This window comes from Coregonus clupeaformis, chromosome 16 (genome assembly GCF_020615455.1).
Source record: "Coregonus clupeaformis isolate EN_2021a chromosome 16, ASM2061545v1, whole genome shotgun sequence".
NCBI lineage: Eukaryota > Metazoa > Chordata > Actinopteri > Salmoniformes > Salmonidae > Coregonus > Coregonus clupeaformis.
Genome location: NC_059207.1, coordinates 42,496,653 through 42,524,365, shown reverse-complemented (window position 1 = coordinate 42,524,365; position 27,713 = coordinate 42,496,653). Strand labels below are relative to the sequence as shown.

The window sequence follows — 27,713 nt, the reverse complement described above, 5'->3', positions numbered from 1 at the left end:
TTGAAGTGAGATCATTTATTTCCTTTGGGATATGTATTCCAAGTATATCCACATCCCCATCAGACCATTTTATTGGTAAACTACATGGCAATGTAAAAATTGTATTTTTTCTTGATCCAATACGTAATATAGTACATTTGTCATAATTTGGTTGTAATCCAGAGAGGTTAGAAAATGTATCTAGATCCTCTGAGGCTGTGGAGTGATTCTAGTTGTGGATTTAAAAGAAAACATGAATCATCAGCGTACAATGACACCTTTGTTTTTAAGCCCTGGATTTCTAATCCCTTGATATTATTGTTGCATCTGATTTTAATAGCTAACATCTCGATGGCCACAATAAATAGATATGCCGATAGTGGACAACCTTGTTTCACTCCTCTTGACAGTTTAAAACATTCTGAGAAATAGCCATTATTTACTATTTTACACCTAGGGTTACTATACATGATTTTGACCTATTTTATAAGAGATTCACCTAAATTGAAATGCTCCAGGCATTTATATATAAACCCCAGTTGTACTTTATCAAATGCCTTTTCGAAGTCTGCTATGAATAACGATGAACTTAGCCTTAACATACTTTTGGGAAACCGGGCCCAGTTCTACTGCTACTCCAGTTTCTGTGGAATAAACCACAATTTTAATTCAGTCTATCCAGATATACTATACCACAATACACTACAAATCAATTCAAATGATAAGAACTAAATTCAGCTTAATCTCACAAATACATTTGTATAACTAAACTACCCAAGTGTCCACACTGGCTTGCTCTAGTTTGATGCCACACAACGTAAAAGGAAATGATGACAAATGATAAGGAAAAATAAGAAAACTGAACATTCATTAAAGATAATAGCAGCTGAGTCAGTCAAACTCAAGGAAATTCAACAATAAGTGCTTGTAGTCCCCATACACAAAAAGGTTCACAGTATGCAAGTAAACCAGACTGTTCTATGCCTGACATGATTTAACATTAAATACTTTTTTATATAAACCATTTCTTAAGAATGTGATCGAGAGACTGGAGAGTGACATGATCCAGGTACACAGGAAGTTCTATCCCAATGCAATGTCATTTCCTGTAAAGCCCAGTATTGTGTCACTGGTCTCCTAGAGTAGAGTTGTATTCTGCCAAACTAGCACCTCCACTTCCTCTCAGGCTTCTGCTGCCTCTGACTAAGACACAGCTTGGAGTTCAGTCACACTCATCTCATTCTCTAGTGTTGGTGGACAACATAACCACGATGAGCCAAGTACACAGCTTGGCTGGCTCTCATGTTTTCCACTCTTCCTTCAGAGTAAACAACTGTCATTATCAGAGGACAGACAGACTCCGCACCAGCAATGTGGTGAGAACAGACAAAAAAATAGATATATAATTGCAAGGCTACCATGCCTCAATCTCACACTAACACTGCTGTCATTCCCCCATGGCTATTACAATCATTTGTTAACGAACAATTAATTCCGTTTATTTTTATTTTTATATATGCATTTTTCCAGAGTTGTCGAGTTGGGAGAGGGTAAACCAACCCAAACTTGAGTCACAGATATATAAAAATGAGTAATGAGATATCTTGGTGTTAGCCAAGCCCTGAGCTGTGATGTATTACTGTATGCATGTGTCCTGTTGACTTGGCCGGTGTGTCGCTTACTCAGCAGAAGGCCAGATGGGCAGGGGGTGGGCCTCTGTGTTGAACACATACTTCTCCAGACTGACCAGCTCCGGGTCATCTGAGAACAGCAGGTAGAAGTACTTGAGAGTCTCCCCCAGGAAGAAGCTCTCCATCTTGTCCCGGGGGCTGGGGTACTCTGGGTCCCGGACGTTGTTGATGGATGTGTAGCCACCAGTAGAAACCTGAGGAGAGACACAGACCAACACAACACACGCTATAAAAGTAGGATCTGTAATCTCTGGGGAAATACTCACTCAATAACCACATACTGAATATCTCATTAACCATGCATTTCTCAGTAGCCTGGTTTCAGATCAGTTTGTGCCGTCTTGCCAACTCCTATGGTCATTGTCACGTCAAACAGATCTGGGACCAGGCTGGTTAATTTACTTACAGTATTAACAGTAGTCTAGGCTGGGTAGTGACTGTGTTCTCTCACCTTGGTGTACTTGTTGAAGTTCTGGAGGATCTCCCAGCCCCAGTCCCTGTACTTCCTGTCCTTAGTGAACCTGTACAGATAAAACAGGCTCTCCACTGTCTCAGGGCGAAGGAGGTTGTGTCTGTCTGCAAGCTGAGGAGAGGACAGACAGACACGAGAAACAATCACATAGCAAATTGATCATATCCATGAAAAACTTCACAACAGTAAAATAAATGGTCAGAAACCCCACTATACTTCAGTAGTGTATTGTTTAACAATATATCTGCTATGAGGGGAGCACCTCTTTATACCCACCTTGACGTCTACATCTCTGATGCTGCCCTCGTGCATGTTGAAGTGGACGATCTCAGGGCTCAGGCCAGTCTCCATCTGGGCATACATCTGGTAGCAGGTCTCCATCAGCTGCTTGGCCAGCTCCATGTGGTCGGCTGGCAGGCCGTGGTGGACCCCAAGAGCCAGGGTCCCAGGGAGGAAACACACCAGGTGGTCCTGACAGACAGAGGGTTGGGGAGTCAGTGGAGAAATAGCATGTCCATGTTGCAGAATGGAGCCCACAATCTTTTAATGGAAAAGACTGGAACTACAGTTGGTTGGGAGTTGACACTTGTTTGACTCATCAAAGCGACACGTGAGATATTGGAAACATTTAAGTATTGGGTGAAACTGGGCTTTAAATACCCAACCTTAAACAGGATGCATACCTGCCTCAAAGAAAACCTTGAGGTTCCTTTGATTTATAGAAAACAACAGCTCTTTCACCCACACTCATCTGGTGTGCATAGTTCGTATACTAACCATTTTGGGGCTGAACTGACCATGGGACAGCTCCCCTACGAAGGTCAGCCTGTTAGGAGAAGACTTCTTCAGCAGGTTCTTCTTCACTCCCTCCAGGGCCTGCAGGTAATCCTCCAGCAACCTGAAGAACACAGTCACAGCTTTACAGCCAAGTACTCTGGCACACACAGACACAGCATTACAGCCAAACACTGGAGAACACACGTACAGACACAGCATTACAGCCAAACACTGGAGAACACACGTACAGACACAGCATTACAGCCAAACACTGGAGAACACACGTACAGACACATCATTACAGCCAAACACTGGAGAACACACGTACAGACACAGCATTACAGCCAAACACTGGTGAACACACGTACAGACACAGCATTACAGCCAAACACTGGAGAACACACGTACAGACACATCATTACAGCCAAACACTGGTGAACACACGTACAGACACAGCATTACAGCCAAACACTGGAGAACACACGTACAGACACAGCATTACAGCCAAACACTGGAGAACACACGTACAGACACAGCATTACAGCCAAACACTGGAGAACACACGTACAGACACAGCATTACAGCCAAACACTGGAGAACACACGTACAGACACAGCATTACAGCCAAACACTGGAGAACACACGTACAGACACAGCATTACAGCCAAACACTGGAGAACACACGTACAGACACAGCATTACAGCCAAACACTGGAGAACACACGTACAGACACAGCATTACAGCCAAACACTGGAGAACACACGTACAGACACATCATTACAGCCAAACACTGGAGAACACACGTACAGACACATCATTACAGCCAAACACTGGAGAACACACGTACAGACACAGCATTACAGCCAAACACTGGAGAACACACGTACAGACACAGCATTACAGCCAAACACTGGAGAGCACACGTACAGACACAGCATTACAGCCAAACACTGGAGAACACACGTACAGACACAGCATTACAGCCAAACACTGGAGAACACACGTACAGACACAGCATTACAGCCAAACACTGGAGAACACACGTACAGACACAGCATTACAGCCAAACACTCTGGAACAGTACCTCCACCAGTCTATGTGTCCTGCTCTGTATAAAAACACTATTGGCTTGACTGAAAGGAATATGGCCAATAACTGTACAAATACAGTGAGGGAAAAAAGTATTTGATCCCCTGCTGATTTTGTACGTTTGCCCACTGACAAAGACATGATCAGTCTATAATTTTAATGGTAGGTTTATTTGAGCAAATCAATTTATAACATTTTTGACATGCGTTTTTCTGGATTTTTTTGTTGTTATTCTGTCTCTCACTGTTCAAATAAACATACCATAAAAATTATAGATGGATCATTTCTTTGTCAGTGGGCAAACGTACAAAATCAGCAGGGGATCAAATACTTTTTTCCCTCACTGTACTTAGAAACATCATCAGCTGAATGGTACTTGTGTAGTTTTCTATTATTGCTTGATAAGTGTCCCATAGAATCTAGTGTCAACACCAACTGATACAGCGCTGAGCCAAGGAAATAAAAATACAATTTCAAAGAAGTACTTTAAACATAGCACAATAACTAAATCTGTCCTCAAGCATCAAAGTCCTCAAGCTGTGCTGGGTCTGTGAGAGCTGTTCCAACTGAGGATAAATGTTTTCTAAAGCAGCTCTGAAGACCTAGTTGTGCATGACGTTAAGCAAATATTCCCAGACAATCATTAATATTTCAGTCTTATGCACAGCCTGATACGGCATACAGCCATTCTGCCATATCCACACAGAATTGCAGGTAACAGAGAAACGGGGCTGTTTAAGTCATGTCAGTTACATCAACGGAGCTGAGGAGATCAAGCTTTAGGACTGTCAAACATGACAGCAAGCTAGAACAGTGACAACTCTGCTGCCTGCCCCCCAGTACTTAGCAGGGAGCCTAGACAAGATGAGTAGGAATCGAGTAGCTAGACCTGACTGTGAATTAGTGTCAGCCTCAAACTCATGACAGCCTTGAGAAAAGTAGACAGGAAAAGTGTTTAGAAAATCCAATCCAACTTACTCTGTCTCCTTCTTGCCTCCCTGTATCCACTGTTTAAGGAGATATTCGTAGTAGCTGTCTGCCCGGGCCCCCAGGGTGAACACCCCTAGATGGGTGAACTGACCACTGTTGGTGTTGATGAACATTGGCACCAGGCCGTCCTGCTTCCCTTCCAGCTTGTGGACTTTCTGCATGACCTCATCCACTGCAGCCTGGATGAGAAAGGGGGAAGGAGGAATATGGAAGTTAAAGCTAGAATCCTTAACTGAAACACTAACAAAGCAGTCACCCCGCTTCTGTTTTGGTACAACGCTGAGGAATGGGCCTAGGGAAATGTAACCACTCAAATTCATAGACAGAGCTATGGATGCAAGGACTGATCATCCATGATATCAACATTATAGTTTTAATCATGTTGAGGATATACAGTGTTTGTTTACATTTTCTTTATTTACAAACATTGGAGTAAAACAAGCTTATATTTTTGGTTCTGATGGGGTACGACAGTTGAACTAAGCTCATGAGGCATTTATAAGTTATCTTTTTCAATAATCAATGAGGTATACATCATTAATCTATAAGTCCAGAAATTGATGTAGCAACTAAGGATTCTAGCTCAAAGTGTTGTCAGAGATAATTGATAAAGTACTGTAGAATCGAACGTTGTACAAAAGGCTGACATTAATCGAGTCCTTTCACTAGAACATTGCTTATGAATATTACCTGGTAGCGTGTGTCCTGAGTGAGGCGACTCAGCTCCCTAAACTCTAGCTGGATGCTGGTAACCTCAGCAACAGTGCTGTCCGACGTCCATCGAGGGGGGTGGGCCGTACCCTTTCCAATGTTCACATCTGAGTAAGGGATCTTGGATGGGGTGTTGAAGGCAGGCATTAACCTTGTTCCTATATCTTTCTGCAAGGTCATCAAAAGAACAACAGAAGGCTGATCAATATGTTTCCCTAGCCAGACCCCCTCCCACAGAAAAACAAGTTATTTCACGAATGAACTCATATGACCAGCAGCAGCATTAGCAGTAGCCCATGAAAGGGTCTTTGAGAGGCAGAAGGAGTGGAAGAGGAAGTGTCAGAGGCCCAGCAGCAGTAACAGCCAGCTCTCTGTATGTCTCTCTGTCTGTATATGTGACTCACAGCCTTGTCCAGGAACAGAGTGTCTCCAGTCAGATGGTAAGTGCTCAGCAAGCCGCCCAGGATACGGATGGTGCTCTCAAACAGGTTCACATCAACGTTCTTATTGAAGGAGAGCTCCGTGGACACCCAGGTCTTAGCCTCCTCAAACTCTGTCCAAAAGAGGCCAACCACAACTTTAGTGGTCTAACTCCATGTAAACTCTCTGATATAGCAGGTATAAAGAAAAGTTGGATCATGAATGTAGGTAGTGTTTCCCCTATATGCATTTAGCAGTGGCGCACCGGCGCTGCTAAATCGTGGCCGCCAAATTAAATATACTGTCATATATTATTTATATACTGTATAATAATATAATAATATACTGTATATAATATACTGTATATATTAAACATTTTGGGGGGGGGGGGGAATAATTTTTGCGATGGTTAAACGTTTTCAGTGTCAACTTAAACCAGATATAAAGTATGTAGAAAAGATAATGGAGCTATATATATTTTTAATAAGATAATCTTTGAGAACTAACTATCACATTTCTCTCAGCTCCATGGCAAAATGTGTAGAATTGGAGGAAACTAGCTTTACAACTGTCAAATGTTCTCTTTGCTCCATGGCAATATGTGTAGAATTGCAGGAAATTAGCTTTAAAACAGCTAACTTTGCCATCACTGCTGTAAAAACTCCCTAGGGGAAACACTGAAGTACCTTCTTTGAGGTTGAGGATCCACATGGTGTCCAGTGCATCAATCAGGGTCAAGCCCAGGCCAAACCACTCTCCATATGACTTAGAGATGGGCCTCAGCTCATCTTGGCCCCAAGCAAACTCTTTGTAGCCCTTCCATGCATGTCTGAAAGCATCTCGTACTGCCTCAAGCCTATCGACTTCTGAAACACACACGCCAAGATAATTAGCTACCATCCAAAGAATTATAAATGAATTACTTCTATTTCCAATAACTAAATCTGCACATTTCCTCTCAAAGCTCTAGTTTGCCCTCTATCAAACTCAACTTGTGGTTAATAAACAACTGTTGTTAATGGTCATGAATGGTGGGCTATGGAGGGTTTGCACACACACAGACAGAGAGACAGAGAGAGAGAGAGAGAGAGAGAAAGGGAGAGAGAGAGAGAGAGAGAGAGAGAGACAGACAGAGAGAGAGAGAGAGAGAGAAAGAGAGAGAGAGAGAGAGAAAGGGAGAGAGAGAGAGAGAAAGGGAGAGAGAGAGAGAGAGAGAGAGAGAGAGAGAGAGAGAGAGAGAGAGAGAAAGGGAGAGAGAGAGAGAGACAGAGAGAGAGAGAGAAAGGGAGAGAGAGGGAGAGAGAGAGAGAGAGAGAGAGAGAGAGAGAGAGAGAGAGAGAGAGAGAGAGAGAGAGAGAGAGAGAGAGAGAGAGAGAGAGAGAGAGAGAGAGAGAAGCGGCAGAAGCAGGGTACAGACCTGGCTCCTTGTGTGAATGGTCCTCTTGCTCAACCGCTGGGACATCCACCTTGTTCTCTGCTTCCTTGGCAGTTCCTCCTTCGGTGGCTTGGTCAGCCTCAATCAAGGCCCCACGCCTGCTAAATACACATAGGTGTCAGTCAAGATGAGAAGACCAGAAAACATGTTTATATTTGGTTGGAATGGAGTTGTAGTTTCTATTCCGAGTACTCATCACAATCGCTTCCCTAACCCATGCATGCAATAAAGGCTTATGTATCAGAGATGAATTTACTTTCATTATCCATTAGTCATCTCCACTGATTAGAGACTAGTCTTACTTAACAAGTGGCTTCTCTCCCTCCTCTATGTCAGCTTTCTTTGCTTCTTGTATCTGATTCTCCTCCACCTGGATATCTGACCCATTGCCTTTCTTCTGCAGACGGTTCTGCAGGCCCGGTGGACCCCGCTTATCGGGTGCCCTCTTCTGCTTATGAAGGAGGAGACACGTTAAAGGCAGGGAAGTGCTTTAATTCAAAAACATTGCTTACTGAATGTATCACGGCACATATTTCTCACAGCCAAAGGCTAGCTTTAGTAGTAAAGCAGAGGAGTGGAATGTACCAACCTCTGAAGGTGGCTCTGGTACTAGCAGTTGGTTCTGTTTGTCCGACTCAGGTAGGACCTCAGGGATGACAGGTTTCAGAACATGGCCCCCTTCCTCCTTCACAACAACAGTAAGGCCTGGGGAGGTACATAGGGGAGGATGCTCAGTCTCTGGTGCCTCAAAAACAGAGTCACCACCACCATACATCATAACAATTAGATTTTTTTGCTGGCCTTACCTCGGAAGTGTTCTGTGACAGTGGGGTAAGTGGCAATCCCACAAACTAACATGAGAGCCATGGTGAAGAGGATGAGGTTGCGCTGCAATCTGGATAACTGTTTCCATTTCTGTGGAGAAATGGGTGCAAATTGGATGAGATAGAAAATGACAAAGCTGTAAGCACAGAGCGAAAAACACAAAAACTCAGTTACAATTGACTGCACTGGCTTGTCTGTCAGGAGAGACATTCACACTATAAGCAAGAAATACAGAAGAACCACTGAATGCCACAAAGTGCTACATGTCTGATCAACTGTCAGTACCATGCTGCTACGTACTGTACAGAGGCACTGCATTTTCATATTCTTCTGATAAACATCAACATCCTGGTGTCATATCTCCAAAGATTGACAATGACAAGTCTGAGCTACAATAATTTTCTGTTTCACATGATCATGTTATCACATGAAATTATGGATATGATGATAATGTGTCTCGAGGCATTTTTTCAATCAAGTTAGTTAACCATTAAAATGTAATGCTGCATTTGCGGTATAAAACATTCAGTGGGATATATAGTATAGCCTATCAATCAACTGTAAATAGTACATAGTAAGTCATCAGATCAGAGTTTGTGATTAAGATAAGTAGGTTGGTTGACTTCCTTCAGCACTCACTCACCCTCCAGCAGGACTGTCTTTTCCACTGTTTGCTGTTATAGTTGCCACTTCCAGTGAAGGTTAAAGACACAAAGTCCTTCCTTGATGGTGAGTGCATGTCTCCAGCCTACCCCACAGTGAATTCATAGACTCTATGCTAGAGGGGGAAAGTAGGATGCAAATTAGATGTTACAGCAGATGCAACACAGGCAACACAAACTCCCTTCTCTAATTATACAAACTCAACTGTAGAGAGATGTGCTTTTATTGGACCAAATTACTGAATATTGAGGACACATTATAAATAGGGCTAAATGTTTGCAGGATATAGCATACAATGATGATTTTGTTTCAATTGAGAAATAAAGCATAATATCTGAAAACAAAGCAATGCAGTTTCGTTTACAAACCTTTTATTGATAAATTCTGACATGCTTGAAATTATTTCTGTCAATCACAGCCAACTATTGCTAGTGAGTATTTGAGTGGTCCTTTGTAGCTCAGTTGGTAGAGTATGGCTCTTGTAACGTCAGGGTAGTGGGTTCGATTTCCGGGACCACCCATACGTAAACATGCATGACTGTAAATCGCTTTGGATAAAAGCGTCTGCTAAATGGCATATATTATTATGTTTACATTATTCTCACTGTCACTGTCTTTCCTTATTGCAGCCTGCCAGCCTATTGTCCTAACTATAGAAAATATTGCTTACATTTGTTCCCAAACAGGTCAAATTAGCTTCGAAAGGAAATAAATTACGTTTAGGATACAGTATGCCAGTTGACAAGAGGTAGCTAGCAGATTGTAACGGGCTAATGTGATGCTCAGTCAGTGTTGCCAACTCCTCAGTAAGGAAAGTAGCTATTGGCTGTCCTAAAAGTCGCTAAATGACGTCATCACATAATTTGCCATGTGCATGTAATTGTGATGGACGCTGTAGGAGAGAGGAATAACGTTGTGGGAGAGACAAAAAGTGAGTAACAAACACCCTAAATATGTTTAGAACTACAAATGAACTTTCTTCTGTCGATTCTTGTTTTTTTTATGTCCATAACATTTAAAAAAAAAAATTGTATACAATCTACATTAACAATCTAAATGGACCAAAAAGAGACAATATAAAAAACTGTCAATGGCAATGTGAGAAAATGATGGTAACTAGTCTGGCCCTAATTCAGGTAAAAAAATTTTTTTTTTTCAGACTTATCACAACCCCCAGGTAATTGGAAACACTTACGTCCGTGGACTCATCGAGGAGGAGGCTGAAACGCTGGTCACCCACATCTGCGACCAACTTTTTCAGAAAGTATGGTGCTAGAACACCATTAATCATTTCTGTGCACTTTGTCCTGTGCATTTTGAAGTGGGTAGCAGCAGTGAAGTCTGAGAAAGCAGCTCTACATGCTTCTCCAATGTGATCACATGCCAGCATGGAACAGTGTTCAGCGATAGCTAATGCCATGGTGGCCTCAGCCTTTTTTGCAGTCAATTTTTTTAACCATAAATGGCAGCTTGTTTTGGGTGGAATTGATATAAGGCTTTGCCTTTTGAGTATGTTTTTTAGTTGTCATGTGTTTTTTTACATCCCTAAGTTTGGCGTAGAAATCAGCCTTACAATACAGGCAGTATGCCCGTGTATCATCTCCAATAAACTGCTTCAACCAGCCTTTGAATTCAGGGTTTGATTCCCACTCCTTTCTGTATTTTTGAGTGTACAATTTAGACTGAGACATGATGAGCTAGCCAGCTAGATGTTTAGCTTATGTCACAGAGAGCCACACACACAGTGGACTAGGTGAGTAAGTGACTGAGGCTGTGTGAGTCAAATGCAGTGATTTATTTTTGTGCAGTGATTTATTTTAGACAAAGAACATTTTACATCCCGCCCTGAATGTAAGCCAGGGCGAGATCAGCCAGCGGCGGCTTCCCGCATGCGCGATTCATTTGCAGTCTGGACGCGGAGGGGTGAACATCTCGTGCTCTGACTGCTGCTGGGAGGGACTGCTGCGCGACGACTGGGCCGCCTGTGAGTGCTTTGGGACGGGGGTGGGGCCCGGCAGCACCCGCTGCTCGTTGAGAAGAGTAAGAGCGATACGTGCTTTCACGTCAGAGTCTCCAATAACACCAGAGATAGTCGCTAGATGTCGCTAGTCGCTTTTTTGAAAATGTATCGCTAGAGGGGTATGAATAGTCGCTAAATTGGCAACACTCAGGATAGGTACTGTTTAACGTAGGACACACTCTTTTCATGCTATTTCACCCGGTGGGCGGTGCTATACGTCACCGTGGGCGTGGGTTTCAAAGTGCAAGGACTGTTCGATGCGCGTTCAACCGAGAAAACTCCGACTGGGACCTCATTCATAAATTAAGCTATGGTGGGTTTATAATTCATAGTTTACAATTGCACCGTCATAGATTCATCATTCTGCATTATTTGCACTAACGATAGCTAGCTACCAAGTGGCTGGACCAGTTTTCCGAAAAGTGAACGATGGGTAACGCCAGGTTGTCCTTGCTAGCCAACCAACAACGTCAAATGCCAATCTACCAAGTTTACCTTAATGAAATACATGAAATGTATCATGACTAGATTTAATCTAATTTCACTGCGATTGGTTAGTCAACATGCAATAATACCTGTATACTGTCAATAACTGAGATTAATTTTTTGCGTTGCTGGCTTCATTAAAAACGGTTAATCTGATGGATGTTGGATGTCCTTGGTTTTATTTGTTTGTTGGGCCTATACATGAGGCCAACTTTACCATATTATCCTGGAGGCATAGGTACTTACACACTCAGCCTCATGACTTTGCGTGAATGATATCTCTACTTATTTCTTATTCGAATACACACATTGTTGCAAGTTTTACTGAAAATAAAATAGCTTATTTTCAGCTTGTTTGGGTGCTCAATAAATTGTGTGTAATATTCCATGTGACAATACCAATAAATTATGAATTAGTACAGTCCCTTCATTTATTCACACATTTCCGCTGCTCTGGCACCCCAATGATGGAACAAGCTCCCCCACGACAGCGGAGTCACTGACCACCTTCCGGAGACACTTGAAACCCTAACTCTTTAAGGAATACCTGGAATAGTAATCCTTCTACCCCCCTTTTACTACCACTGTCTTTTGTCTAAACTAACACCTGACTTATTTCACCTGCTAGCACTGACTTGTTTAAAGAAATGTACTTATTGTGATGGAGATGTAGTTGTCCCTGATTGCACTGACTTTGCTCACAGCTGCTTGTTTGAAGAAGTGTACTTACTGTGATCAAGATGTGGTTGTCCCACTGGCCATAATAAGTTAAATGCACCAATTTGTAAATCGCTCTGGATAAGAGCGTCTGCTAAATGACTTAAATGTAAAAATGGGTTTAGCTTCTTTCTATTCAGTGGCTGCATGAAATAGTAAACATAACGTGAATTCAGCGATGACATTTGTTTACTTGATCTTTGTGGCTCCCTGATGAAACAGTAACATCCATTATTGTAGTTAGGCTTAGCCAACCTGTATTGTAACCTGTATTGTATGGCTTTAGTGGCGTGTTAAATAGATTCCACTGATCCGGACATGAGCGAGTGCTCAGCTGGTTCTCAACACTGTGTGCACCCATATGCGCGCTGAAATCTACGGCCACCTCGTTCTCGACACTGTGTGCATCTCCCCTCAGCAGCCTCCACTGGTTCCCAAACTTTTTCACTCGGGCCCCCCTTCCAGCATTGGGGAACATCCCCCCCTGCACCACGTCTATTTCTATGGGCACAAGCACTGTCCATGACACAAACTGTTCACACCCCTCTTGTTGGTGGAGATAATTGTGCCGGTTCAAAGCTAATTTTCTTGCAATTCTACTCATTTTGCCATGTCTAATGTGTATTCATGTGATATTTGAATGACTAAAAAATTACAACAATTTCTATGGGCTAAAAAAACGAAATAAAAAACATTAGCTGACATGGGCTAGTTGATCTGGAGACTTCCGACAAGTTATAAATAGCTCTCTAAGGTATGCAATGACTAACATGACAAGATGAACTGATTATGCACTACCCAATTTCGAAATTGCACCTTGTGCATTCTACTATAACAACTTTCAAGAGTAAGTTTAAAGCCGGACTGAGTTCCTTTAAAAAATGCAATTAAATTAAAAAATACAATTTGGGGGGGCACTACCACCGGTCTATGCCCTTAACGTGAATGGGCAAAAGCGGTGAGGGAGGCGCACTCTTCTCAAATCGAATAGTAATCGGCGCCGATCGGTCATGTTGTCAACAAGGCAGCATTGTGCATTGTCCAGAAACATGCATATCTTTTCCATTAAATTTACATTTTAGTCATTTAGCAGACGCTCGTATCCAGAGCGACTTACAGTTAGTGAGTGCATACATTTTTATGTTAGAATGTTCAAACTAGTAGTCATTGGGAAGGCAGAGGTAATATATATATATATATATATATATATATATATATATATATATATTTTTAAGCAATCACTTTTGCATGTGAAAACACAGAATACTACTCATTACGTCACTTTTGTGTTGAGCCGACTGTGGGCTTTGAACAGGGCACCTGGTTCATGCCAGGGAGCAGCCCGGTTCCAAAATGAATTCAATTAACTTTCACCCGGTGCAAAACACCTACCGGGTTCAGATTAATCGAATCCCATCATTGAAACAGGTGGGTGACCACCCCAAAGTGCTGCATGTCATGATGACACTCCACTGTCTTGATCAATGAGAGAGAAGATTTGAAATAGACAAGATGGCTGCGTACACATTGTCGGATTACTTGGAGCAAAACATTTATTTTAATATCGGAGCATTTTCTAAATTCAAACAAACCACCTGCAACTGGACACGGGCATATTAGAAGATACATGTTTGGCCCAATCGAGAACGAAGATAGTATCGCCAAGTTAAGGCTGGTCGAAAATTCTCTGTGCTTCAAACAGTACCTATCCTGTAACGGCTAATGGAGCATCACATTAGCCCGTTACAATCTGCTAGGTAGAGGAGAGGATTCCTGAAGGCTACTCGCAACAGCTGGGATGTATTCATTACGGAAACAGTTTACCGTTTAAGAACCAAACGGGAGAAAAACAAGAGTTTCTATTGGACAAATTCAGGCAGGTCACACCCCGTTTCGTTCCGTTTTCTTCCGTTTAAGAAATGTTTTACAACATAATCGGCGTAATGAATACGCCCCTGATAATTACGACTGAAAACATCCACGCAAACAAAAACAATGTGCAAGCTAACACAATCAAAACGTAGACTAAAATAAGACGTTGAATTTAGAAATTCATGTACTTTACCTTTTAGTCTACAGTGTATCGTCGCTCGTGCTCTTCGGAGCTCACAATTCCAATGTCCTGGATATTGAGCGAGGCTTGACCGATTCACAGAGCGACTATAGACCGAGGCATTATGAGGCCTACAGCCTAAAAACAAGCAGTTACACGAGTAAAGTTAATTTAATACAAACGAGGAACATGTCTAACAGGAGAAAGGCAAGTGTTCGTTTAAAATGATTGCATACCTTGAAGAGAACGATTCTCTACCCCAGAGCAGCAATGAAATGTATATACATTCCACGCGCTTAGTGCTACAAAAGTAACCTGACCGAACAGAGCGGAAGCAACAAAATACAATCGTTGATACAAGTCTGAGGATGATACATTGTAACTACACGCCTTTCTCTCCAGTCAACACTTCGTCCGATGACTTTAATGAAACGAACATAAGTAGTTAATTTCATTCGAATCTAGTAAAATCACATTGTTGCAAGTTTTAATGAAAATAAGAGCTTATTTTCCAACTTGTTTGGGTGCTCAATAAATTGTGTGTAATATTCCATGTGACAATACCTATGAATTAGTACCGTCCCTTCATTTATTCACACATTTCCGTCAAACAAAATTACTATTATCTCGGGGGCACAATACAAAACGAGAGAATATGAATGATTGATATTTATTCAAACTTGAAAATAAAAATATGAAAGAAAAATGGCCAGCATATAAATTAAGTAAATCACACAATTAAACACATATCTTGAAACAAAGATGAAACTGAGGAAAAACGTAAAAGATAACATTTTTTTACAGTACTGCATTGTTCCTCTGTATCAACAGACATCAAAACATCACAATTTCACAAATGGTAGAAATTGTGATTAGGCTACTGCATCTATCAGGTGATGCAATAATGCATACAATATTATCACCAGACAGAATTCATTGTCATAGTTTCTAATAATAATCAGAATATTATTAGTCTCCCTAGTTTTTGACCAAGGGATCAATATTGGTATGTTTCTAACTGCAGATGTAAGGGTAGTAGTACATATGACGTAGAGTGAGCATGGAGCTCATACACATAGAGATTAGCTATGTCTCAAATTTGGGACACATTGTTAAATTGCAGCAGTGAAGGTTAATGTGTAAACCACAGTGCTCTTCGTCAAGAACATACCTGAATTAAGTATGGGGAATGTATGTGAAAACAGAATTATTGGAACCTTTAGCATTTAAAGAAACCCCCAGTCATTTTAAACCAATTACATAAATAAGCATGTTTTAATATCACAAGTAAAATCAATGTAAACAAAACACAAAGATCATTTCTCTCAAGAATATCCCTGACCTCTGAAAATGTGTAACTGGTCAACCTTTGGATAGAGAAAATATACACTTTTTCCTGTTGGTTGGTACGTCTACTTTGTCTTAGCAATAAACAAGAATGTCATGAGAAGAGAAGAGATACTGATGTCTTTCTCTGTATCTGTTTCTCTCCCATTTCTCTGGGTCATTTCCCCACTGGCTGGTGGTTGTCTCATTGTTGTCTCTGCTCTTGGCAGTCCTTAGAGAGAGTGTCTATCTTCCTTTAGCTGAAGCACACAGGCCCGACAGTGAATCCAAACTCCTGCGTGAGGTCACTGCTGCCAAACACTGCCAGATCTCTCAAGGGAAGCAGATCTAGGTCCTCACTCTCAAACTGGAACACTGACTCACGACGGCCTCCGAATGTAGCTCCTCAGAGGGCTGCCAAGATAAACACAAAGTACATTAAGCATTGAAGGGACTCTTCACCATCCCTCAACAGCCTCCCCTCCTCATCACCACCACCACCACCATCATAATCTAATACAGTACATGGTAATCATTATAGGCTAGTCTAAAAACATACCACACAATCTTGTAATGTCCCCAGGTAACTCTGTCTTTGTGTGTCTGCCAGGAACTTCACCTCTCTTTCGCCTGGCCCCTGTCTGTTCCCAGGCTGGCAGGAGTAGGTGATGTTCTGACTGGTGTGCCTGCTGTTCAACCTCAGGAACCTCATTTGCACCACGTCGGGTCCTAGATACTCAAACTGAGAGAGGGCATGGAAGGAAGGAAATCGAACCAGAAACATAAAAGCATTTCATTGTACTGTGTACACCACGTGTATCCTTTGCATATTGCATATGACAAATAAACTTTGATTTGATTCGATTTGAGAATCATGATTGGTTTTGAGGCTTACCTGAAAGCCTTTTTCCTTTGAACTCAACCAATGAAATGAGTTATTTGTCCCAGAATCCTTCAGCCATGCTTTTACTGGCACCTGAAGTTTGAAGGTATTTCATATGTTATTACATGCATATAGCATATGTTATTACCACATAAGATCTATAGTTCTGTGTGTGGAAGTACCTGAGGCTGGAGCGGAGACAGACAGGTCTTTGGTGCTGCAGTGAAGTCACAGTACACCAGAAGGGCATCAGCTGGGCTGCCCTGGTTAGGATCAATGTAATACATACCTGGAACATGGAACAACCTTTACATCAGAAACTGAGCTGGGTTCAATCTCTGCTGCTGTACAACCACTCCCACACAAACCCAATAAACATATTGTACATTTAAGATGCTTTAAAATAACTGATATCAATATTATGGTATTAGAATATAACGGAGAAGTCGTCACATTGTGGAAGAAGCCCATACCGTTAGTGAAGTTGGGCTGGGAGAGCCAGAGCTCCAAGCAGGTGGTAGCCGGGTGTTCTTTGGTGCCGTCTGGTGGATCTATGAACAAGCGCAGGTCCTGGTGCAATGAATCCAGAAGAGTCTGGATCAGGAGGTAGTTGGGCTTGTCTGACAGGTACATGAGGTCCTGGTCAGGCAGGGGGTGAAACAAGGAAGTGTTGTAAGATAACTAGTAATGACTGAATTGGCCGGAATGGCATTAGTTTCAAAATTCAAGGGAATTCCAAACTGAAATGAAGTATTTGGATGTGCTTAGATAGATGACCAATGACTTGCCTTGAGTTGTGCCAGAGTGAGGTTCAGAGAAGTTCCAGGGGGGCCAGGAGGTCCAGGGAGGCCCTGACATGAACAAGGAAAAACAAACACAATATGAAAGTTAAACTCATTGCCCGGGTTGCCAGATTGGGTCTGGAATCATTTTGATTTCATTAAACAGGTGTTAAGCGGCTGTTTTTGTAATGTTTTTGAAGTGAGTAGGGTCATACTCACAGGCAGGCCTCTCACTCCAGCAGGACCTGATTTTCCAGCAAATCCTTTTAGACCCTGATAATTAGGCACATTTAGTCAGTGCCCTCAGTCAATCCACCAATCTCCAAATAATACATGTACAGAACACAAAGGTATGCATAAAAAAACGGAACAAATGTGTGTATTTGTATTTAGAGAACTGTTATATACACATACCTTTTCTCCAAACAAACCCTACAGAAAGAGGAAATTAATCACATTAGCATTTAATTTCTCTGTTTAACTACCTTTACTATATTTTCAGAAATACAAGGGAAATAAAGTAGCATATTGCTGAAAAAGGACAACTTACAGGCAGTCCAGGTAGACCTGGGGTCCCCCATTCCCCATGAGGACCAATGTCTCCCTACAAAGACGGAACACATAAATCACTGTCAATACAACTCAATAGCAATGCCACGATTAATGATGAATACTTAACAGAACACTGAGTCGGAACACACTAGACCAGGGTTCTTCAATTCCGGTCCTGGAGGGCCGAAACACCTCTGTATTTCATCCTCTCCTTCTAATCAGGGGCTAATTCAGACCTGGGACACCAGGTGAGTGCAATTAACTACCAGGTAGAAATAAAAAACAGAAGTGTTTCGGCCCTCCAGGACCGGAATTGAAGAACCCTGCACTAGACGGACAGATACTAGAAGGTGCGTCTTACCTGTTCTCCTTTTAGGCCATCCGTCCCTGTCTGTCCCAAAGGGCCTTGTGTCCCCTGAAACAGACACTCGACTGACTCAATACATCATGGAGCTGTGTCCATTATTACATACAGGAAATGTATAGGGATATGAACATGGGAATGATGGAGGCTAAATGTATCCATAGTGAATCTAAATTAACAATTTTAGTACATCTGTACATCTGACTCAAGTGTAATACGCTTCTTGGGATAAATGAGCTCTAAAGTACCTTCAACCCCTGACCTCCAGGAGGGCCTGTTAGTCCCATCTTCCCCTTCTCTCCCTGTAAATTCAGGGAAAATACATTAGTCTCACATAAAATGAGCTCAAAGTGCTGTACTTCTTCAATCATATGGTCACCCTGTTGAGGCTTCAGTCAAGGTCTTACCTCTACACCTGGTCCGCCCATTTCACCCTTCTCTTCTTGTAAGCCAGGTGTCCCCTTTGAGAGAAACAAGGGAAGTTATTTCCTGAGTTTTGGGGACCCAGTGATTGAGTTATACAGCTAATCCTCCTGGCATTGAAAAGTGCACACAGCATTTCCAAAACAGATCAAATAACTTACGTAAGGCCCTTGTCTTCCTGGAGGCCCGGTTGAACCAAAATCTCCCCTCTTTCCCTGTAGGCCATAGGAAGGTAAAATCTTGATTAAAATCTGATACCCCGTTGACCTTACACAAACTCTCACCCTTGCAAAACATTAGCATTGTATTAAAGGTCAATAAACATTATACTGTATGTTATGGCGAATACAAAATCGGGCCAGTTTCTCACAGTCAATAGTGATTACTGACCTTTTCTCCTCTCCCTCCTCTTAAGCCTTTGCTTCCAGTTTTTCCTCTATTCCCCTTACATGGAAACAAAAACAACTTTTAGAATCAAAATCCATATTAGTTGGAGCGATACATTTCCGCTACCCGTACCCGTACCAGCGATGCAAGGACATGCGCTATGTGGTGGAAGGGTTTAAGAAGTGTGGCCACTTCCCTTTTGACCCTTCAGCCATTGAAGGGTCCCGTTTAATGCCGTCTTGGACCCTACCGGGTCCCACCACCGCCTCTCCTGGAACCAGCAGCACTGTGCCATCCATCAGCACCTCCTCCAGAAGGCGAGGTCAGTACAGGTGCATCAAAGCTGGGACCGAGAGAATGAAAAACAGCTTCTATCTCAAGGCCATCAGACTGTTAAATAGCCATCACTAGCACATTAGAGGCTGCTGCTGCCTATTGAAATCACTGGCCACTTTAAGAAATGGAACACTAGTCACTTTAATAATGTTTACATATCTTGCACTACTCATCTCATATGTATATACTGTATTCTATAATATTCTACTGTATCTTAGTCCATGCCGCTCTGTCATTGCTTGTCCATATCTGTATATATTCTTAAATCCCATTCCTTACTAGTTTTGTGTGTATTGGGTATATGTTGTGAATTTTTTAGATATGACTTGTTAGATATTACTGCACTGTCAGATCTAGAAGCACAAGCATTTCGCTTCACCCGCAATAACATCTGCTAAACACGAGTATGTGACAAATAACATTCTGATTTGATTTGATTTGATTTGGCGTGTACTCACCAGTGAAAGAGAATTGGTAGAGCTCCTGGAGGTGAGAGGGGGCCTGGGGAGGGCGGTACAGGATCCGGCCCTGGTTGACGTCAGCTTGGGTGAAGAAGGACACTGGGTTGTAGGCTCTGTCACGATGCTCCACAGAACCTGGGTTTACATAGGACGTGAGTGTATTATGGATCCCGTGTTAGCTGCTTCCTACTATGTGGCCAAGCTACAAAGTCAAAATTGGCTGAAAAAAGAATATGAGCTAATTGTTATCAATTTAAGGTCAATGTTAGGTTAAGGCATATGGTTAGCAGTGTGGCTAAGGTTAGGGTTAAGGTTATTTTATAATCACATTTTTACGAGAGAAAGATCTCCAGCTAGCTTGGACTGAGAGTGATAGTTTGTTCTAACTGGCCATGGGCGTCCTCCTTCTATCTGCTTTGACAGTGGAGATAATTAGCTTACATGAGTACTTCCCCTGATGTCTGCTCCTCTACTGAGAAGTGTGTGTGAGATGGATGTACTTTATGTGTGTGTGTGTGTGTGTGTGTGTGTGTGTGGATGGCAGTGTAGATGACCTTGTCCTTGAGGTAGGGGCTTGGTGATGTTGTAGACAAGCTTTTCACTGGGTGTCTCAGAGTCCACAAAGGACAAAGCTGTGGATGTTAGCACCGTCACGTGATCTTCCAGAGCCTGCATGGACACACACACACACACACACACACACACACACACACACACACACACACACACACACACACACACACACACACACACACACACACACACACACACACACACACACACACACACACACACAGAAAGACGAACACACACACACACACACAGAAAGACGAACACACACACACAAACACACACATAACCACACAAGAGATAAAGTTGTGGCATCAAACACTGATAAAACAAAATGATATCTCAGATACACATCAGCATGCTCTTAGAGATGAACAGGAGGAATTCACAGATCTCACACAGACACACGCACACGCACACACTCATGCATCCATCTCACATGAACATAAACATATACATAATATGCGACTATGCCACAGTGAGATAGTGCCTGTTTTCCCCTAGTCATGTTTCTCCTTTACAGTTATCTGTAGGTCACAGCTGGGTGCAGGCTGGGGGAACCCTGGGAGTTCAGGCATCACTCCGATGGTGAAGGTCTGAGCATCACTGAGTGTGTCTGGAGAACCCTCACTGGACACCTGGAAGAGGAGGAGGAAGGACTGTAACTGGATAGAAGGACTGTAACAGGATAGAAGGACTGTAACTGGGTAGAAGGACTGTAACTGGATAGAATGACTGTAACTGTGTGACAGTGGGGTAAGTGGCAATCCCACAAACTAACATGAGAGCCATGGTGAAGAGGATGAGGTTGCGCTGCAATCTGGATAACTGTTTCCATTTCTGTGGAGAAATGGGTGCAAATTGGATGAGATAGAAAATGACAAAGCTGTAAGCACAGAGCGAAAAACACAAAAACTCAGTTACAATTGACTGCACTGGCTTGTCTGTCAGGAGAGACATTCACACTATAAGCAAGAAATACAGAAGAACCACTGAATGCCACAAAGTGCTACATGTCTGATCAACTGTCAGTACCATGCTGCTACGTACTGTACAGAGGCACTGCATTTTCATATTCTTCTGATAAACATCAACATCCTGGTGTCATATCTCCAAAGATTGACAATGACAAGTCTGAGCTACAATCATTTTCTGTTTCACATGATCATGTTATCACATGAAATTATGGATATGATGATAATGTGTCTCGAGGCATTTTTTCAATCAAGTTAGTTAACCATTAAAATGTAATGCTGCATTTGCGGTATAAAACATTCAGTGGGATATATAGTATAGCCTATCAATCAACTGTAAATAGTACATAGTAAGTCATCAGATCAGAGTTTGTGATTAAGATAAGTAGGTTGGTTGACTTCCTTCAGCACTCACTCACCCTCCAGCAGGACTGTCTTTTCCACTGTTTGCTGTTATAGTTGCCACTTCCAGTGAAGGTTAAAGACACAAAGTCCTTCCTTGATGGTGAGTGCATGTCTCCAGCCTACCCCACAGTGAATTCATAGACTCTATGCTAGAGGGGGGAAAGTAGGATGCAAATTAGATGTTACAGCAGATGCAACACAGGCAACACAAACTCCCTTCTCTAATTATACAAACTCAACTGTAGAGAGATGTGCTTTTATTGGACCAAATTACTGAATATTGAGGACACATTATAAATAGGGCTAAATGTTTGCAGGATATAGCATACAATGATGATTTTGTTTCAATTGAGAAATAAAGCATAATATCTGAAAACAAAGCAATGCAGTTTTGTTTACAAACCTTTTATTGATAAATTCTGACATGCTTGAAATTATTTCTGTCAATCACAGCCAACTATTGCTAGTGAGTATTTGAGTGGTCCTTTGTAGCTCAGTTGGTAGAGTATGGCTCTTGTAACGTCAGGGTAGTGGGTTCGATTTCCGGGACCACCCATACGTAAACATGCATGACTGTAAATCGCTTTGGATAAAAGCGTCTGCTAAATGGCATATATTATTATGTTTACATTATTCTCACTGTCACTGTCTTTCCTTATTGCAGCCTGCCAGCCTATTGTCCTAACTATAGAAAATATTGCTTACATTTGTTCCCAAACAGGTCAAATTAGCTTCGAAAGGAAATAAATTACTTTTAGGATACAGTATGCCAGTTGACAAGAGGTAGCTAGCAGATTGTAACGGGCTAATGTGATGCTCAGTCAGTGTTGCCAACTCCTCAGTAAGGAAAGTAGCTATTGGCTGTCCTAAAAGTCGCTAAATGACGTCATCACATAATTTGCCATGTGCATGTAATTGTGATGGACGCTGTAGGAGAGAGGAATAACGTTGTGGGAGAGACAAAAAGTGAGTAACAAACACCCTAAATATGTTTAGAACTACAAATGAACTTTCTTCTGTCGATTCTTGTTTTTTTTATGTCCATAACATTTAAAAAAAAAATGTGTATACAATCTACATTAACAATCTAAATGGACCAAAAAGAGACAATATAAAAAACTGTCAATGGCAATGTGAGAAAATGATGGTAACTAGTCTGGCCCTAATTCAGGTAAAAAAAAAAAAAATTTTCAGACTTATCACAACCCCCAGGTAATTGGAAACACTTACGTCCGTGGACTCATCGAGGAGGAGGCTGAAACGCTGGTCACCCACATCTGCGACCAACTTTTTCAGAAAGTATGGTGCTAGAACACCATTAATCATTTCTGTGCACTTTGTCCTGTGCATTTTGAAGTGGGTAGCAGCAGTGAAGTCTGAGAAAGCAGCTCTACATGCTTCTCCAATGTGATCACATGCCAGCATGGAACAGTGTTCAGCGATAGCTAATGCCATGGTGGCCTCAGCCTTTTTTGCAGTCAATTTTTTTAACCATAAATGGCAGCTTGTTTTGGGTGGAATTGATATAAGGCTTTGCCTTTTGAGTATGTTTTTTAGTTGTCATGTGTTTTTTTACATCCCTAAGTTTGGCGTAGAAATCAGCCTTACAATACAGGCAGTATGCCCGTGTATCATCTCCAATAAACTGCTTCAACCAGCCTTTGAATTCAGGGTTTGATTCCCACTCCTTTCTGTATTTTTGAGTGTACAATTTAGACTGAGACATGATGAGCTAGCCAGCTAGATGTTTAGCTTATGTCACAGAGAGCCACACACACAGTGGACTAGGTGAGTAAGTGACTGAGGCTGTGTGAGTCAAATGCAGTGATTTATTTTTGTGCAGTGATTTATTTTAGACAAAGAACATTTTACATCCCGCCCTGAATGTAAGCCAGGGCGAGATCAGCCAGCGGCGGCTTCCCGCATGCGCGATTCATTTGCAGTCTGGACGCGGAGGGGTGAACATCTCGTGCTCTGACTGCTGCTGGGAGGGACTGCTGCGCGACGACTGGGCCGCCTGTGAGTGCTTTGGGACGGGGGTGGGGCCCGGCAGCACCCGCTGCTCGTTGAGAAGAGTAAGAGCGATACGTGCTTTCACGTCAGAGTCTCCAATAACACCAGAGATAGTCGCTAGATGTCGCTAGTCGCTTTTTTGAAAATGTATCGCTAGAGGGGTATGAATAGTCGCTAAATTGGCAACACTCAGGATAGGTACTGTTTAACGTAGGGACACACTCTTTTCATGCTATTTCACCCGGTGGGCGGTGCTATACGTCACCGTGGGCGTGGGTTTCAAAGTGCAAGGACTGTTCGATGCGCGTTCAACCGAGAAAACTCCGACTGGGACCTCATTCATAAATTAAGCTATGGTGGGTTTATAATTCATAGTTTACAATTGCACCGTCATAGATTCATCATTCTGCATTATTTGCACTAACGATAGCTAGCTACCAAGTGGCTGGACCAGTTTTCCGAAAAGTGAACGATGGGTAACGCCAGGTTGTCCTTGCTAGCCAACCAACAACGTCAAATGCCAATCTACCAAGTTTACCTTAATGAAATACATGAAATGTATCATGACTAGATTTAATCTAATTTCACTGCGATTGGTTAGTCAACATGCAATAATACCTGTATACTGTCAATAACTGAGATTAATTTTTTGCGTTGCTGGCTTCATTAAAAACGGTTAATCTGATGGATGTTGGATGTCCTTGGTTTTATTTGTTTGTTGGGCCTATACATGAGGCCAACTTTACCATATTATCCTGGAGGCATAGGTACTTACACACTCAGCCTCATGACTTTGCGTGAATGATATCTCTACTTATTTCTTATTCGAATACACACATTGTTGCAAGTTTTACTGAAAATAAAATAGCTTATTTTCAGCTTGTTTGGGTGCTCAATAAATTGTGTGTAATATTCCATGTGACAATACCAATAAATTATGAATTAGTACAGTCCCTTCATTTATTCACACATTTCCGCTGCTCTGGCACCCCAATGATGGAACAAGCTCCCCCACGACAGCGGAGTCACTGACCACCTTCCGGAGACACTTGAAACCCTAACTCTTTAAGGAATACCTGGAATAGTAATCCTTCTACCCCCCTTTTACTACCACTGTCTTTTGTCTAAACTAACACCTGACTTATTTCACCTGCTAGCACTGACTTGTTTAAAGAAATGTACTTATTGTGATGGAGATGTAGTTGTCCCTGATTGCACTGACTTTGCTCACAGCTGCTTGTTTGAAGAAGTGTACTTACTGTGATCAAGATGTGGTTGTCCCACTGGCCATAATAAGTTAAATGCACCAATTTGTAAATCGCTCTGGATAAGAGCGTCTGCTAAATGACTTAAATGTAAAAATGGGTTTAGCTTCTTTCTATTCAGTGGCTGCATGAAATAGTAAACATAACGTGAATTCAGCGATGACATTTGTTTACTTGATCTTTGTGGCTCCCTGATGAAACAGTAACATCCATTATTGTAGTTAGGCTTAGCCAACCTGTATTGTAACCTGTATTGTATGGCTTTAGTGGCGTGTTAAATAGATTCCACTGATCCGGACATGAGCGAGTGCTCAGCTGGTTCTCAACACTGTGTGCACCCATATGCGCGCTGAAATCTACGGCCACCTCGTTCTCGACACTGTGTGCATCTCCCCTCAGCAGCCTCCACTGGTTCCCAAACTTTTTCACTCGGGCCCCCCTTCCAGCATTGGGGAACATCCCCCCCTGCACCACGTCTATTTCTATGGGCACAAGCACTGTCCATGACACAAACTGTTCACACCCCTCTTGTTGGTGGAGATAATTGTGCCGGTTCAAAGCTAATTTTCTTGCAATTCTACTCATTTTGCCATGTCTAATGTGTATTCATGTGATATTTGAATGACTAAAAAATTACAACAATTTCTATGGGCTAAAAAAACGAAATAAAAAACATTAGCTGACATGGGCTAGTTGATCTGGAGACTTCCGACAAGTTATAAATAGCTCTCTAAGGTATGCAATGACTAACATGACAAGATGAACTGATTATGCACTACCCAATTTCGAAATTGCACCTTGTGCATTCTACTATAACAACTTTCAAGAGTAAGTTTAAAGCCGGACTGAGTTCCTTTAAAAAAATGCAATTAAATTAAAAAATACAATTTGGGGGGCACTACCACCGGTCTATGCCCTTAACGTGAATGGGCAAAAGCGGTGAGGGAGGCGCACTCTTCTCAAATCGAATAGTAATCGGCGCCGATCGGTCATGTTGTCAACAAGGCAGCATTGTGCATTGTCCAGAAACATGCATATCTTTTCCATTAAATTTACATTTTAGTCATTTAGCAGACGCTCGTATCCAGAGCGACTTACAGTTAGTGAGTGCATACATTTTTATGTTAGAATGTTCAAACTAGTAGTCATTGGGAAGGCAGAGGTAATATATATATATATATATATATATTTAAGCAATCACTTTTGCATGTGAAAACACAGAATACTACTCATTACGTCACTTTTGTGTTGAGCCGACTGTGGGCTTTGAACAGGGCACCTGGTTCATGCCAGGGAGCAGCCCGGTTCCAAAATGAATTCAATTAACTTTCACCCGGTGCAAAACACCTACCGGGTTCAGATTAATCGAATCCCATCATTGAAACAGGTGGGTGACCACCCCAAAGTGCTGCATGTCATGATGACACTCCACTGTCTTGATCAATGAGAGAGAAGATTTGAAATAGACAAGATGGCTGCGTACACATTGTCGGATTACTTGGAGCAAAACATTTATTTTAATATCGGAGCATTTTCTAAATTCAAACAAACCACCTGCAACTGGACACGGGCATATTAGAAGATACATGTTTGGCCCAATCGAGAACGAAGATAGTATCGCCAAGTTAAGGCTGGTCGAAAATTCTCTGTGCTTCAAACAGTACCTATCCTGTAACGGCTAATGGAGCATCACATTAGCCCGTTACAATCTGCTAGGTAGAGGAGAGGATTCCTGAAGGCTACTCGCAACAGCTGGGATGTATTCATTACGGAAACAGTTTACCGTTTAAGAACCAAACGGGAGAAAAACAAGAGTTTCTATTGGACAAATTCAGGCAGGTCACACCCCGTTTCGTTCCGTTTTCTTCCGTTTAAGAAATGTTTTACAACATAATCGGCGTAATGAATACGCCCCTGATAATTACGACTGAAAACATCCACGCAAACAAAAACAATGTGCAAGCTAACACAATCAAAACGTAGACTAAAATAAGACGTTGAATTTAGAAATTCATGTACTTTACCTTTTAGTCTACAGTGTATCGTCGCTCGTGCTCTTCGGAGCTCACAATTCCAATGTCCTGGATATTGAGCGAGGCTTGACCGATTCACAGAGCGACTATAGACCGAGGCATTATGAGGCCTACAGCCTAAAAACAAGCAGTTACACGAGTAAAGTGAATTTAATACAAACGAGGAACATGTCTAACAGGAGAAAGGCAAGTGTTCGTTTAAAATGATTGCATACCTTGAAGAGAACGATTCTCTACCCCAGAGCAGCAATGAAATGTATATACATTCCACGCGCTTAGTGCTACAAAAGTAACCTGACCGAACAGAGCGGAAGCAACAAAATACAATCGTTGATACAAGTCTGAGGATGATACATTGTAACTACACGCCTTTCTCTCCAGTCAACACTTCGTCCGATGACTTTAATGAAACGAACATAAGTAGTTAATTTCATTCGAATCTAGTAAAATCACATTGTTGCAAGTTTTAATGAAAATAAGAGCTTATTTTCCAACTTGTTTGGGTGCTCAATAAATTGTGTGTAATATTCCATGTGACAATACCTATGAATTAGTACCGTCCCTTCATTTATTCACACATTTCCGTCAAACAAAATTACTATTATCTCGG

The 27,713-nt window shown here is 41.9% G+C and overlaps 3 protein-coding genes across 8 annotated transcripts; all 3 read right to left on the bottom strand.

Moving 5' to 3' along the window:
* Positions 1 to 530: 530 nt before the first annotated feature.
* Positions 531 to 15,562, bottom strand: LOC121565887 (endoplasmic reticulum mannosyl-oligosaccharide 1,2-alpha-mannosidase-like). Of its 5 annotated transcripts, none has more exons than XM_045225723.1 (15): positions 14,566 to 15,562; positions 14,342 to 14,467; positions 9,034 to 9,168; positions 8,372 to 8,480; positions 8,155 to 8,270; positions 7,868 to 8,016; positions 7,548 to 7,666; positions 6,817 to 6,996; positions 6,115 to 6,263; positions 5,690 to 5,878; positions 4,988 to 5,178; positions 2,920 to 3,040; positions 2,419 to 2,613; positions 2,122 to 2,253; positions 531 to 1,864 (listed from the first exon to the last, which is right to left on the bottom strand). In XM_045225723.1, exons 3-15 carry the CDS (start codon positions 9,127 to 9,129, stop codon positions 1,658 to 1,660), a joined length of 1,953 nt encoding a protein of 650 aa, XP_045081658.1. In that variant the 5' UTR covers positions 9,130 to 9,168; positions 14,342 to 14,467; positions 14,566 to 15,562; the 3' UTR covers positions 531 to 1,657. The 5 variants fall into 5 exon arrangements, with proteins under 5 accessions (XP_045081658.1, XP_045081662.1, XP_045081661.1 ...); XM_045225727.1 differs by having other exon boundaries at positions 6,817 to 6,993; XM_045225726.1 differs by having other exon boundaries at positions 7,548 to 7,663.
* A 441-nt stretch (positions 15,563 to 16,003) lies between these two features.
* Positions 16,004 to 19,251, bottom strand: LOC121565888 (collagen alpha-1(XI) chain-like). Its single transcript, XM_045225487.1, has 14 exons — positions 19,050 to 19,251; positions 18,821 to 18,874; positions 18,644 to 18,697; positions 18,485 to 18,538; positions 18,234 to 18,287; positions 17,871 to 17,924; positions 17,735 to 17,752; positions 17,540 to 17,593; positions 17,327 to 17,389; positions 17,012 to 17,177; positions 16,721 to 16,827; positions 16,551 to 16,631; positions 16,215 to 16,397; positions 16,004 to 16,069 (listed from the first exon to the last, which is right to left on the bottom strand). The coding sequence occupies exons 3-14, from the start codon at positions 18,662 to 18,664 to the stop codon at positions 16,004 to 16,006; spliced, it is 921 nt and encodes a 306-aa protein (XP_045081422.1). The 5' UTR covers positions 18,665 to 18,697; positions 18,821 to 18,874; positions 19,050 to 19,251.
* A 99-nt stretch (positions 19,252 to 19,350) lies between these two features.
* On the bottom strand, positions 19,351 to 27,660 carry LOC121583946 (extracellular matrix organizing protein FRAS1-like). Of its 2 annotated transcripts, XM_045225722.1 has the most exons (8): positions 27,319 to 27,660; positions 27,095 to 27,220; positions 21,807 to 21,941; positions 21,195 to 21,253; positions 20,935 to 21,051; positions 20,398 to 20,512; positions 19,841 to 19,978; positions 19,351 to 19,389 (listed from the first exon to the last, which is right to left on the bottom strand). In XM_045225722.1, the coding sequence occupies exons 4-8, from the start codon at positions 21,249 to 21,251 to the stop codon at positions 19,370 to 19,372; spliced, it is 447 nt and encodes a 148-aa protein (XP_045081657.1). In that variant the 5' UTR covers positions 21,252 to 21,253; positions 21,807 to 21,941; positions 27,095 to 27,220; positions 27,319 to 27,660; the 3' UTR covers positions 19,351 to 19,369. The 2 variants fall into 2 exon arrangements, with proteins under 2 accessions (XP_045081657.1, XP_041755741.2); XM_041899807.2 differs by lacking the exon at positions 21,195 to 21,253.
* Positions 27,661 to 27,713: the final 53 nt, after the last annotated feature.